Below are 12825 nucleotides of genomic sequence, written 5' to 3'. Positions count from 1 at the left end.
TCAAATGAACATAGCTAAAGCAAATTAATCAATAGCCCTGACTATCATGAAACACCTCTCCTCCAAAGCGCCATGTTCCTGTACAACGTCACATCACGGAATGAGGCGTAAAACTTAAAATAATTGACAAGTACTCAAGCCAATCACAGCAAAGAATACCTTCACGTTAAACACACAGAGCCAATTGGCATCGAGCTTTATTATCAGTCATGTAAATCCAGTGCTTTGTATCAAAGCTGAAGAAAGCTTTTTACATCCAGTCACTTGCCAACCATGTGAGGCACGCAATACTGATAAGGAGATACAACCTGTCTATATTAAATGTTTATTTCTGGATTTACGGCCAACCATAAACCGCCAAGCAGCAGTTAATAGGTGGTAATTTGACTGGTGCACTGATGCTGGCTTACACATTATGATCTATATCTTGTGGATGTTTTTCATTTTCTTTCGTGTAATTGGCTGGGTGTTAGATATACTGGGAAAACTCGATATTTCCCATGATCAAATACTCACAAAATTAAACCACCATTTTACACATATAGAAAAGATGCTCTTGAGCAATAAAGTTGTCATAGGTTATTGATACCAATTAAAGACAGCCTTACCACTGTATACCTGTAGGTTTTTCCTGACATAATGTTGTTTTAATGACTTTCAAGCCATAGCACATGAGAACCGATGTTTTATGTGGTGTGATTAAACCTCAATAAAGAATATATCAACAGATTTAATTATTGTTATGCTTTGTGTATGCTTGTTAACAAGACAACCCCACATAATCCCCCTTTGTTATATATAGCTAAGACCTACAATATGACAATTGCATATTCATGTGTTTACACCGTGTCTTTATTAATTTTTTTTAATTACCAGACATAATTGACTGGCAGGCATTTCCTGAGTACACCTGCTTCTGTGTTTTATATCATTATTCCTTATAAAGATGAATGTGGACAATAGAAATAGCATTAATAGTTGTTGTTGTTGTTGTTGTTGTTGTTGTTGTAGCAGTAGCATTAAAGCACAAGTAGTAGGATAAATGTACATAAAAATGTGCACTGGTAAAAAATAATTAATATTTATGATTTTCTGATTGGAATGTCATTATTCATATTGTATTTTTTCTTAAGTCTCTTAAGTTTGCAGAACAATACGAGTGAGAAAATTATCTGCTCTGATTAACTGATGAAGGAGGAGGAGGAGGCACTCTGTGGCGTGGGGGAAATCTCCCTGGGTTTGAGGACAGATACGTCAGGTTGCTTCTTGCACTCTGGATCACGAAGCTGCGAGAGTGTCGGTGGCTTATAGGCACAAAGCAAGAGAGGCAGAGATCTGCACATCACAGGCTCAGAGCACGGTGAGTACCAAGTCTTTTTGCAAATTCATGTGCACGGCAGTGTTTGTGCGGTGATAGCTGGCAGATCTGTGCGTGTTTAGTGCCTTGGAGCATCTCAGTTCTTTTGCTTTAAAAGAAGGGGGGATTAAAAGAAAAAATAGGATGTTCAACTCTCTTTGTGTTTCCTCCTTCAAGTTGCAACAACTTTCTCTGTGGGGAAGAAAATTCTTTCTTTTTGGGAAACAAAGCTTGGATCATCAGACAATTCTCATATGATTTGAATCATGTCTAAAGATGAAATATATGTTTCTCTCTCTGGGAAAGCAATACAGAATTATACCTTTTTAATCTGGTTTCATCTTATTGTCAAACTGGTACAGCCCTCCTGATAAATGATACAACTCAACACCTTGTTTTTGACTGTGCAGATGCACCTAAAGACCTCCCACAGAGGAATGATTTTGCTTAATCCATCCACAAGTTCTGACTGTTTTCATCTGACAGAGACTTATTTGACAGCAGAAAACACCTGCGCCAGTTTTATTTACTGTCACTTTGCATTTCCTCCGTGCATGTGTGTGTTTGTGTCCCTCAGGCAGCTACAGAGGACCATGGCATTTGCAGGGATGCTGAGCGACGAGGACATCAAGGCAGCGGTCCAGGCTTGTCAAAGTGAGTCAGACAACACGCACACACACTCGCACACAGGGAGACACACACTTTACAATCATCTGATCGTTAACACGAGAGCACATAGAGAGAGACATCGTTAAACCCACTCCCACTCCCACAAGGGATACCTGTATGATGTGTTGTGCACATCAGGGAGCCTGCAGGTAACCAGGCATCCATGTGGCAGGAGAGCAGTTACCACCCAGACACCAAAGTGTTTACGTTGAGCATTCACACAGAGAAGACCAAATCACACAAGCTATACAGCCCTCGCATCCCATAGCACTTAATCATTTATCTCTAGCAATTATGTCTGCATGACAAGGCATACACAGCTCAACGGCTAAGATGAAAATCAAATGTCAGCGCTTATGTGCCCTTTATTCAAGGAAACCCCCCCAACATTTTAGGCAAAATAACATTCAAACTTTGTCCGTCGTACTTCAGGTTTTTGCAGGTAGTAGTATTTTTATGATTTATTCTAGGAAGTAATGGAAAACTGACATGTCTGACAAATCTGCACAGGGTTAGGGATACATTTTTAAGATTCCCCTCCCTTATTATAAGATTATTAATTTTTAAATCAGAGTATAAATCTTTTAATTCCTCATACTTTTTCCTCGTCTTATTCAGCAAATCATTTTCAATTGCTTTAGGGTAACTTATCGTAGATCGGCTTGATAAATAAAGGGCTTTTAACATTTAGGTTTGCATTAGACCCATGGGCAACATTCAGTGTGCTTTGACTGTTTCAATGGCATAATGACATAGCCTGTAATGGTATAAGGCAGTGATGCGCTACAGGGTGTATATTGGTAAATGTCATCGGTTGAAGAATGAAAGTCATCTGAGCGAATGAGTAAATGCGACATCCCTATTCAGCCCCTCGCCATTCTTGCTTTCTTGTCATTCTGTGATTGACTTCTCACTCCCACATCTGTATGTGTCTTTCTCTTGCTCTCTTTATCTCTCTCTCTCTGCCTATGTAGCTCCAGGCACATTCGACTTCAAGTCATTCTTTACACAAGTGGGACTGACTGGCTCCTCTGAGGCAGAAGGAAGAAAGGTGTTTACAGTCCTGGACCAAGACAGGAGCGGATACATTGAGGAGGAGGAGCTCAAGTAAGGATGTGTGTGTGTGTGTGTGTGTGTGTGTGTGTGTGTGTGTGTGTGTGTGTGTGGGGTGGGGGGTGTTAAGGGCTAGAGCAAGGATACAGTGTGACCGTATTTGTGCATGTGTGTTACATCAGTGTTGTAACCTCTTTGTGATGGCCCTCAGGCAGAGGTCACTGTATGAATGGAGCAGAGTGAGTGATACAGAGGGAGGGGGTTTAGGAGAGCTCAGAAAGGCCTAGAGAGGGAGAAAATGCCATCAGAAAAAGATAAAGTCTATGATGATGCAAGGTTGAACTTATCGCTGATATTTTTTGTGCCCCCGTCAGACTGTTCCTTCAGAATTTCTCTCCGGGGGCGAGGGAGCTGACCGCGGCTGAGACCAAGGCTCTGATGGCTGCAGGGGATAAGGATGGCGATGGCAAGATTGGGATGGAAGGTGGGTGCATGTGGAAAAATCTGCTGGTGGAGCTGTCCATTAATTAGTGCTGAAATTGCACATTCAAAAACACAATCAAAGTATGCACTCAAACAAGCAAAATGATCATTTGTTGTTTGTTTAGTCATCCTGCTTAACCATAATGTTGTATGACACTTTCCTGGAGAACAACTCGGACTGAATCCACTCTTTTCCTCCCCCACAGAGTTCTGTGATATCCTGAAATAAAGAGAACAATGACCACGGCTGTCTTTCCCTACTTTAAGATAATTGGTTTCTTATGGGAATCCTGACTTTCCAGATTGTTTGATGCAAAGACCAGAAACCTCAGATGTCCTGCACCTGCCTGCTGCTCTCCCTGTTGATGTGATACAATAATGCATAAAATGTTTGATGGACAGACGGCTGAAGCTGGATATTAGTTAGTGTGTGTTTACTCAATCAGCTGGAATGGGTTAATAAATGTATTTAAGGTGTGATATCACTGTGTGCTGGTCTTTTTTTTTCATCTGCCTGCAATGGACAATGTATTAAGGGTCTCATTTCTATTCTATGGCCTCAACATTTCATTGATCTCATTGGTTTCAAGGTATTCAGGGGGTTAAATTCCCTGCATCACTTATGCTGACTACATTTCTAAGAAAAAGTTAGAGATAACTGATAAGATTAGCCTATGATAAATAATAAGAGACTTTTCACTGAATTATTTTGCACCAAGACTTGCAGCATTGAGAGTTCGCTGGTTCTGAGTGGGCTTCTTTAAAGTGACTTCTGGTAATTAGCACTCTCCAGTTTATGAATAAAAAGTGAGTATAAAACAGGAAATATTTAGGATAAAGTATGGTGAGTGTCCGTTGACGCCTATGCATGAAATCCCTCAGCGATCTCATCCCACTGACACTCGTGGCAGCGCCCTGGTGGAGAATGTCAACAATAGACAGGCACTGGCGTCATTTTGATTGAAAGGAAAAACCTGTGACTATGGGGGAATTGAAAAGCCAATTTCAACCATTTTGAGAAAATACTGTGTTTTAAATTGGCGGAATTTTGCATTTTAAATTGAGTCATCCAAAAAAATCCCCGTGTTTTCCTTATTAGGAGGAGTACTGCCTTCTGCTGGACGGAAGTCGAATTCCTGCAGAGCCAGGTAGAAATATCCAGCATACTTACTGAAATATATTATTTATACAGTTACCGAGGTGGCTGAGGTGAGTGTCCCCGATGGATTCGTGACAAGATGACAAAAACACCGAGAAAAGGGCGGTCTGAGCCCTAATACAGCCAGTCACCTGGGAGAAACAAAGCTGCTGAGTTTTGTGCGGTGGAAGCGCGTCACAGTAAAAATGACTTGCCAACACGTTGCTCACTTGTTCACGTGCGAAATCACACACCATATAAAAAATAGGCCGAATGATTGGTGCATTGCCTATTAAGGACAGGGACCTCGTGGTACGGGCCCCTAGTCTAAGTCTTGTCCCTGTTAGGAGGCAGGGTTCCTTTGAAACTCGACTCACTGCATGCAGAGCTCAGAGGAACCATATGGAAATATACGGCAGCCTATACTTTAGATATAGATAGTCAGTTTGACAGGCCAGCAAATTGGCAGAGGTCCCACATATCTATCATCCAAGATCAATCCTGACTCCAGTCTTTTATAATGAACTCCTAATAAAACTGAGAAGAATACTAACTATATGGGAAATAACCATAAATGAATTCTGAGCAGCCTGCCACAGACACTGCAGGCAAGAGCATCACATATTGTCTGTATTATTAAAGATAAATCATAAAGTAAGTTATGTTGGACATGCAGTTCATAATGCATATGAATGGGCTATATGGGGACATTTCACAACAAGCAGTCTATCACAGAGGAACGTGGCTCCATAATCATATAAAATATTATCGTGATAACATAAAGGAGATCAAATCAGTGTTTCTGAGGTCCGCATTTAAGCAGTCCTTCCTCGTGTATGTACAACTTTTGAGTGGCCTCACAGGCTGTTTCTTTTCCGAGTGATGACTCACATTTAGGGCCGTGAAGGAAACATTTCCTCTGTTAATTAAGAAAGCGAGCCGCAGTTAAATTGGCCGCTGAGTTCTTGGCGCTCGTTGGCATTTGGCTCTTACGTTTTTCTCACAAACCAAACTGGGGGATATGACCCATGGCCTACTCACGCTCACACGTTCCCATTCATTTCATTAATACTCTCGGATGAAACTTGCGACATCAAAATCAGCATCTGAAATGTTGGCCATAAATCTCATGAGTGCAACATGTCCCGTGAAGCCAGCGAGCAGCGGGCCTGCTCGGGTTTCCACACATCTAGCTATAGGACTGCGCACACATGGTAGCATCCTCATTTGTTCGCCTAAAAATAGTTCGAGACTACTAGACACATTTTTTCGAAACCCATGCATCTTGGTACCTGATACTGAGACTCAAAGCTCTGTAAATGGTGTTGCTCAAGGATATATAAGAGAGAGGGAACGGGACTAGTGGCATTCACTCGAGTCCGCCTTGGTTTTCACTCGCCTCAACGCAGCCCAAAGGTGAGTGGGAAGTGCGCCCTGCAAAGGCCACACTACACTGGGAGGAAAGGGATTCAGACAAGGAGATCCTCGTGGACTATAACTGTAGAGAGATATATGGAGCCAACATAGCCCACAACCGCATGGACCTCAGGACGATTCAATCAGTGCGAGAAGGAGGCCACATGTGGCCGTCTGATTTCAGAGGATCAACTTTTGTGGATGATAATTGCTCTATTTTACATGATCTCTTTTAACCGGATGAAAAAAAAAAAATAATCACACCCAAAGCTATCGACGCGTTTGACATCACTGCGTTTCTCTCGCCTCCCAGCTGCAATGTTTATTTGTGGCAGTGGTTCATGTTGCCGTGATTTGGCCTCTCAGTGGGAGCATCATCTATTTAGTGCCATAGCAGCAAACCGCGCTGGGATCAGTCAGTGTGCTCAGACATCCACAGGCAAAGAGTAGCTCTTTAGCCCATGAGGGGGGAAATGGCTGATAATATTGACATTTTTATGTTTCTAGATGCTTTCCAACAGTGTTCATGATCATTCGTGTGAAGCTTGAGGTCTTGTTTAATACTTGGAAATTATTTTCTGGAAACTGATGCATGGTTTTAGCCCACAGGCCTAAGGCTCTGTTGATATAGGAAAACAGCAGTCATTTAAAGATGAGCAAGTCAAACCCTCTGAAGACCTCTCTGAAGTCTCTGTATCTTAGGGATGAAAGAAAATATCAGTCATTAAGATGGTTTGCTTTAAAGAAGGATACTTGCAGTGCAATAATATGACCACTGTATTGGATTTGTGATGCTTACACTAACCCCAAGCCTTGTCTTCTTTCCTCTCTCAGATAAAAAAAATGGCCTTCGCTGGTGTCCTCAATGATGCTGAAATGAAAGCAGCTCTGGACGGCTGCTCAGGTGAGCTCCATTATCTTAATTCACTACATAGTAAATGCACTGCAACCTCATTTTTATTATTACTTGCATATTATGAATTTTCACTGTAAGTTTGATTTAAAAAACAAACAAACTGATACACATTGGCAGCGATCACAATGTGCTGAACTCTCTGAACTTTCACAAACTGTCAGCCACAGCTATCACATTTACTTTAACACGCTGTGTTGTGCTCATGCAGCCTGCTGGGTGCTAATGGTGTTAAAATGTGTGTCTTCCAGCTGCTGACTCCTTCAACTACAAGACATTCTTCAAGGCATGCGGCCTGGCTAGCAAGACCTCAGAAGATGTCAAGAAGGCCTTCGCCATCATTGATCAGGACAACAGTGGCTTCATTGAGGAGGAGGAGCTGAAGTAAGACACTCAAGCAACACACACTTGAGCAAGCAAGGCCAAAACATACACCAGATCTGATATTACTGTGCTATATTCTAGCTTTTAGAAAAACAAGGAGTAGCTTTACTCTTTCCTCTCATTTTCGACTAGGCTTGGCTTAAATCTGGAGGTCAAACTACACACTTACTGCACTAAAAGAAACTAACCTTAATGAAGCCTGAAGGTTTTATGACTTCATACAGTGAAACCCCTATGGACAGGCTTTTGACACGCTTTGAAGGATATACTCACTCTGCACAGTGATTTAACAACAGACCAATCAATACAGTCTGAGTTGTTCATCATTTTAACCCCTGCTGTTTTGTCCGCCTGTCAGGCTGTTCCTGCAGAACTTCTCCACCACTGCCAGAGCACTCACTGACAAGGAGACCAAGGCTTTCCTCTCCGCTGGTGACAGTGATGGTGATGGCAAGATCGGAGTCGATGGTAAGAGTTCTTTGCACTTTCCTACATGTCTTTGAATGTAGCAGCAGAGATATACAAGGTCAATTCTGATGCATATTAGCAGCACACTCTGAATAATTGCAATATTTAACACCCATTCAAATACTTCCAATATCTGCTCAGACTCAACTGGGTCCAATTAGTCCAGATCATACCAGTGTGATGCCATAAGAATACATTTCATTCACTACTAACGGTGGTTTCATTCTACTTTCACAGAGTTTGCTGCCCTCGTAAAGGCATAAATTTCCATTGACCAAGATCCACTTCTTTTCATGGAACTGCGAACTCCCTGCAAGATTCAGTAATCATCAGCTGAAAGAATATTTTTTATACCTTATTTATGAGTTGCCTGCGGATTATTTCTCAACATGGAACACATATTTTACTGTTTATTTTATTCAGATGTGTTAACTGTTCTGAAAAATGACTTGTGCAAACTGTACACCACCATCTGCACTTTTGAGGAAGAGTGAAAAACCAGGAATAAATACTCTTTTGGTGTAAAGACATCTCCTTCAGGTCAGTCATCTTTGTATCTTTCAACTGTGGTTTATTATACAACCCATTGCATTCACATAGCTGCAGCTCTGTCAACAAAATGGGTTGAGGAAGAGGCGGTGGCAAATGAGTTTCCACCTGCCAGGGATTTTGAATACTCGGGAGGTGGTGGGAGAAAAAGGAACCGACCTGCCCAGCACTTGTTTTGATAATTGGTTAATGAGAAGGGGAGTGGAGCTGGGCTCAAGCCAGGAGCTGGCAAACGCAGTGGGAAAGGCCCTGCAGCTTTGCATACTTCCTGGATCCTGGGAGGTTTGCAAAGGATAGCTGTCACACATATTGTAATTAGCTGGTCTGATCCAAGGCCTTTTTCTCCACCAACTGCTGCGTAGTCAATTAGATGATGTGCTGTGGCAACAGGAGGGCTATTAACAGCCAATGTCACATCAGCAACATTTTAACAGGCTGGATCTGCTGCACAGAGGTAGAGCTTTAGTGGTCTGAAGGGTTCTTAACAAATACTCAATTTATTTAATCAGTTTTGTAGTGTTTGGAATGGGCCAAAATATTCTAAACACATATTGGCAAAGAAATAAGTTTGAATAGGTCAAAATTACAAGTTAAAGTCAAATTACAATTCCACAAGAAGTAATGAATGCAAGTCAGCAATATGTAAACCCTCAACCCTATCAGATGACACCCAGAGCTCGTTACCAGCAACCAGTGGTCAAAACAGAAAGAGGCTCAGTGACAGCAGTCAGCTGTGTCCTCACCGTCACCTCGCTGGGCAATGCTGCCACCTACAGGTCAAAGCTACTCTCAGCATTACAAATGGAGACATTAGACAACAATGCCAAGATGAACATTTCAGAATTTCCTTCTCTCCTTTTTTCTTTTACTTTGTTGGGAGTTTACAAAACATTTGCGCCTAACAGCATGAGCATTATCTGATGCTTTTAAACAGTTTTAGCTCTTAGAATAACATGACTGGCACATGGACACATGGAAATGGGAATTGCAATCGCAATTGAAGAGAGGGGTTTCCAAAAATCATTCAGTCCAAACTATCAGGCTGACTATATCAATGTTAAACATAAACAGCATAAGCATCTGCTTCTCACAAAGTCAACTATTTCTGCACATTCTCACACTATATGCATTTTCAAGACACAAATCTAAAAATCTAATTCAGTCTTTTCCCCAAACTCGCTTAGTAGACTTAAAACAAATTCATGAATGCAATAGTCCATGCCTTCCAAACTAACAATGTTACACGAAAAGAGGGAAAACAACCAATTAGCGCCACTTACAGCTCTAACGCATGCATGCTCCTGCCCCCCCCCCCCCCCCCGAGTACGGGTGTATGCTGCCAGCAGCACTTGCAATTCGTCCTCCTCAGCAGTGCGCAGGCCTATTCTTAGCATTGCGGGATGTTAAAGACTTCTTCAAACGCACCTTTTAAGCGTCTTCATTTGTGAAACTTAAAATAGACCGCTCTCTGGCTACAGGGCAAATTTTCGCCACCCCCTTCTCGGCGGTGTCAGTTGTCTTATGCCTCGGATTTCGATAGAGTGAACCTATAAAAAGGTCACCGGGAGCACCGGGAAGATCACTGCAGTCGACTCTCGAGTCTTGTCTGTCTCATCTGTACACCCTGCAAAGCAAGGACACCAGAGGTGAGTGGGAAAGAAAGGAGAAAAGAAACCCGAGGGTCCACGCAGACAAAGCCGCAGCATCACGTTTGGCATCTTTGAGAAAAAAACTTTTTTAAACATGACTTTTTAATGTGGACTTCGCATTGCAACGCAGCATCCAAAGAAAGAGTGTTGTATTGTATTTTTTGCGGCATGAAGACGCGGATTACTGGTCAGAGCATCTGTAGAGTGGCAGTGTACAGGGAGCATGTGTCAGTCTCAGCCTCTGGAACATCAAACATGCCACTCAGAGAGAAGTGGATTGAATAATTTGCTCTTTGAAATCTGAAATGTTTCTATTCGAATCTATTTCATTAACAGCATTTGAAAAAATATTTTAATATAATTTTTTATAATTTTTTTGGCAACAAACCAAACTGTTGCGCAAATGATGTTTTGTTTTAACGATAATGTGATCGATATACAGTGTCTCTCTAATGTGATCCTTTACTTATATAGTCTACTTATAGTCAACAATATGTGAACAATATTAAAGTATAATAATTGCTTTTGATTTCTGCAGATCAAAATGGCCTTAGCAGGTTCACTGAATGCAGCTGAGATCACTGCAGCCCTGGATGGGTGCAAAGGTGACTCTTACGATTACAAAATCACAGCCCCCTAAGTGGCCTTTTAGTTGGGAGCATCGATGTGCTTTTTGTCCAGCCACTATATGTGGATTTTTTTTTGTATTCATATTTCAGACGCTGGCAAATTCAACCACACGGCGTTCTTCAAGGCATGCGGCATGGCCAGTAAGTCCGCCGCAGAAGTCAAGAAGGCCTTCGACATCATCGACCAGGACAAGAGCGGCTTCATTGAGGAGGATGAGCTGAAGTAAAGACACATCAAACACAACACCAAGGGACAGCCACTGTCTTTGTCCTGAACAGATGTCCACGCAGCAGACCAGCTCATGCAAACTACTTCTGTTCTGATATCAGCTGCATAAAACAATAGTGAATCACAGTGCATAACAGTGGTTATAGGTGGATTGTTCTTGCCAGGCTTTGAGGACTGAGGGACTGTAGAGGTGCGCATGCTCATTGGGAGTGACAGGGTCAAACTATCTTTAGCCACCTGTTTTACATAAACTTCCTATTTTTCCCCCTTTGGCCACCCCGCTACTGCTTTCAATTATTGGAGGGAAATTAACATTATAATGAAAAATATTTTTATATAGAGCTTTTATTATTTTTTATTTATCAAAACAATCGTTTTATAGCAGATAACACAGACATCAGCATGGCTTCGTGGTTTAGTAAACTTTTAATGTATATGAAGTGTGTCTCAGCCGATGGAAGCCGCGGTCCGTGAACTAACCACCGACTGTCTGTCCGCAGGCTGTTCCTGCAGAACTTCAAGGCAGGTGCACGCGCACTCACCGACGCCGAGACCGCGACTTTCCTCAAGGCCGGTGACTCCGACGGTGACGGCAAGATTGGCGCTGATGGTATGCTCTCTCATCAACTCTCTCTCACGCAGAGTGGCTGCGGTTAAAAACACATCGCCAACTGTGTGTTTCCTTGTCTCCCGCAGAGTTCGCTGCCATGGTTAAGGCATAAAATGGCAACTGACCAACAACACCTGCTCTGATGGAACAACAAAGCCCACGTCGACCTCCCCTCTTTTCATCTGAATATAAATAATTTTTATACACTTGCTTAAGAGACGTTTCCTCCTATGCAACACACTGTCCAAACATGATTGTGAATGTCGCTCGGTTGTGTTCATGTCTTAAATATGAATTTTGCTTACTGTAAAATCTATGATGCACTTTCCAGGAACAAACGGAAAAAAAGAATAAATATTCCTTTGCTACGGTCTCGTTGTATGGGCCACTTATATCTGTGTCTTTTCAATTCATGAACAACATCTGACAAACTCAACAGGGCACGCAGGTCTCTCTCAAATTCAATTTCAATTAGCTTTATTGACATATGCCAATAAATACTACATCTTTGGTGCCAAAGCATATAAACGAAAATAGTGGATAGAGAAAAAGAAAGCATTGGCAATTATAATACTACAAACCCTCTCTCTCTCTCTCTCTCTCTCACACACACACACACACACACACGCCCTAACATATAAATATAGACTAGGCTATAGACTAAGTCTGAATAGACATAAAATGCGCGCTCACACTTCATACAAGCAGTTTATGAGTGTGTGTGTGTGTGTGTGTGTGTGTGTGTGTGTGCGGTCATTCAGCTCCATCCTGCAGCCACTAGATGGAGTTACGTCCATTAGCAGAAGAAGTTGGGACAGACGCACCGGACAGAGATGAGACACACGTTACTGTAAATCATCTGCCAATAAAAACAACAGCTGCTTGGACATTTGATTCCCTCGCTTCAGGAATTTCCAGACAGAAGGCTTCGAGTTATGAGGCCCCAGTGTATTTACGTCAGCAGGAAACTCATCACAGACACAAATATAGGAGGAAATAAAAATGATTTAAAAAAAAAAAGACATTTGGGCCATTTCTTTTTAAAAACTATTGTTTAAAAGTTGTTAAAATTGTGTTTGAATACAGTCCAACTCAATGCTCATTTATTGAAACGGATCACTGTAAATGATTCAGGATGAGATTCTCCAAAAAATCTGTCATTTTTATTTTATTCTAATTAAGAAAAGCACGATTTTAATATTGATTATGTACCCAGATGAACATTTTGCAGTGTTGCCATGTAGCAGTGTACAGCGGTGGGAGCATCTGCAGAGTTAA

At 41.8% G+C, this 12825-nt stretch overlaps 3 protein-coding genes across 3 annotated transcripts; all 3 read left to right on the top strand.

Moving 5' to 3' along the window:
- Positions 1 to 1228: 1228 nt before the first annotated feature.
- pvalb5 (parvalbumin 5) lies at positions 1229 to 3791 on the top strand. The gene is made up of 5 exons (XM_070923348.1): positions 1229 to 1360; positions 1935 to 2011; positions 3001 to 3133; positions 3454 to 3563; positions 3769 to 3791. The coding sequence occupies exons 2-5, from the start codon at positions 1951 to 1953 to the stop codon at positions 3789 to 3791; spliced, it is 327 nt and encodes a 108-aa protein (XP_070779449.1). The 5' UTR covers positions 1229 to 1360; positions 1935 to 1950.
- Positions 3792 to 6935: 3144 nt separating this feature from the next.
- Positions 6936 to 8144, top strand: LOC139300304 (parvalbumin alpha-like). Its single transcript, XM_070923349.1, has 4 exons — positions 6936 to 7020; positions 7281 to 7413; positions 7772 to 7881; positions 8119 to 8144. Exons 1-4 carry the CDS (start codon positions 6960 to 6962, stop codon positions 8142 to 8144), a joined length of 330 nt encoding a protein of 109 aa, XP_070779450.1. The 5' UTR covers positions 6936 to 6959.
- Positions 8145 to 10017: 1873 nt separating this feature from the next.
- Positions 10018 to 11918, top strand: LOC139300576 (parvalbumin beta-like). Its single transcript, XM_070923722.1, has 5 exons — positions 10018 to 10076; positions 10618 to 10684; positions 10799 to 10931; positions 11438 to 11547; positions 11634 to 11918. Exons 2-5 carry the CDS (start codon positions 10624 to 10626, stop codon positions 11657 to 11659), a joined length of 330 nt encoding a protein of 109 aa, XP_070779823.1. The 5' UTR covers positions 10018 to 10076; positions 10618 to 10623; the 3' UTR covers positions 11660 to 11918.
- The last annotated feature ends 907 nt before the right edge of the window (positions 11919 to 12825 follow it).

The sequence above is a fragment of the Enoplosus armatus genome, chromosome 17 (assembly GCF_043641665.1).
Source record: "Enoplosus armatus isolate fEnoArm2 chromosome 17, fEnoArm2.hap1, whole genome shotgun sequence".
Classification (NCBI taxonomy): Eukaryota; Metazoa; Chordata; class Actinopteri; order Centrarchiformes; family Enoplosidae; genus Enoplosus; species Enoplosus armatus.
The sequence above is the reverse complement of the archived record's forward strand: the minus strand, read 5'-3'. Positions and strand labels throughout refer to the sequence as shown.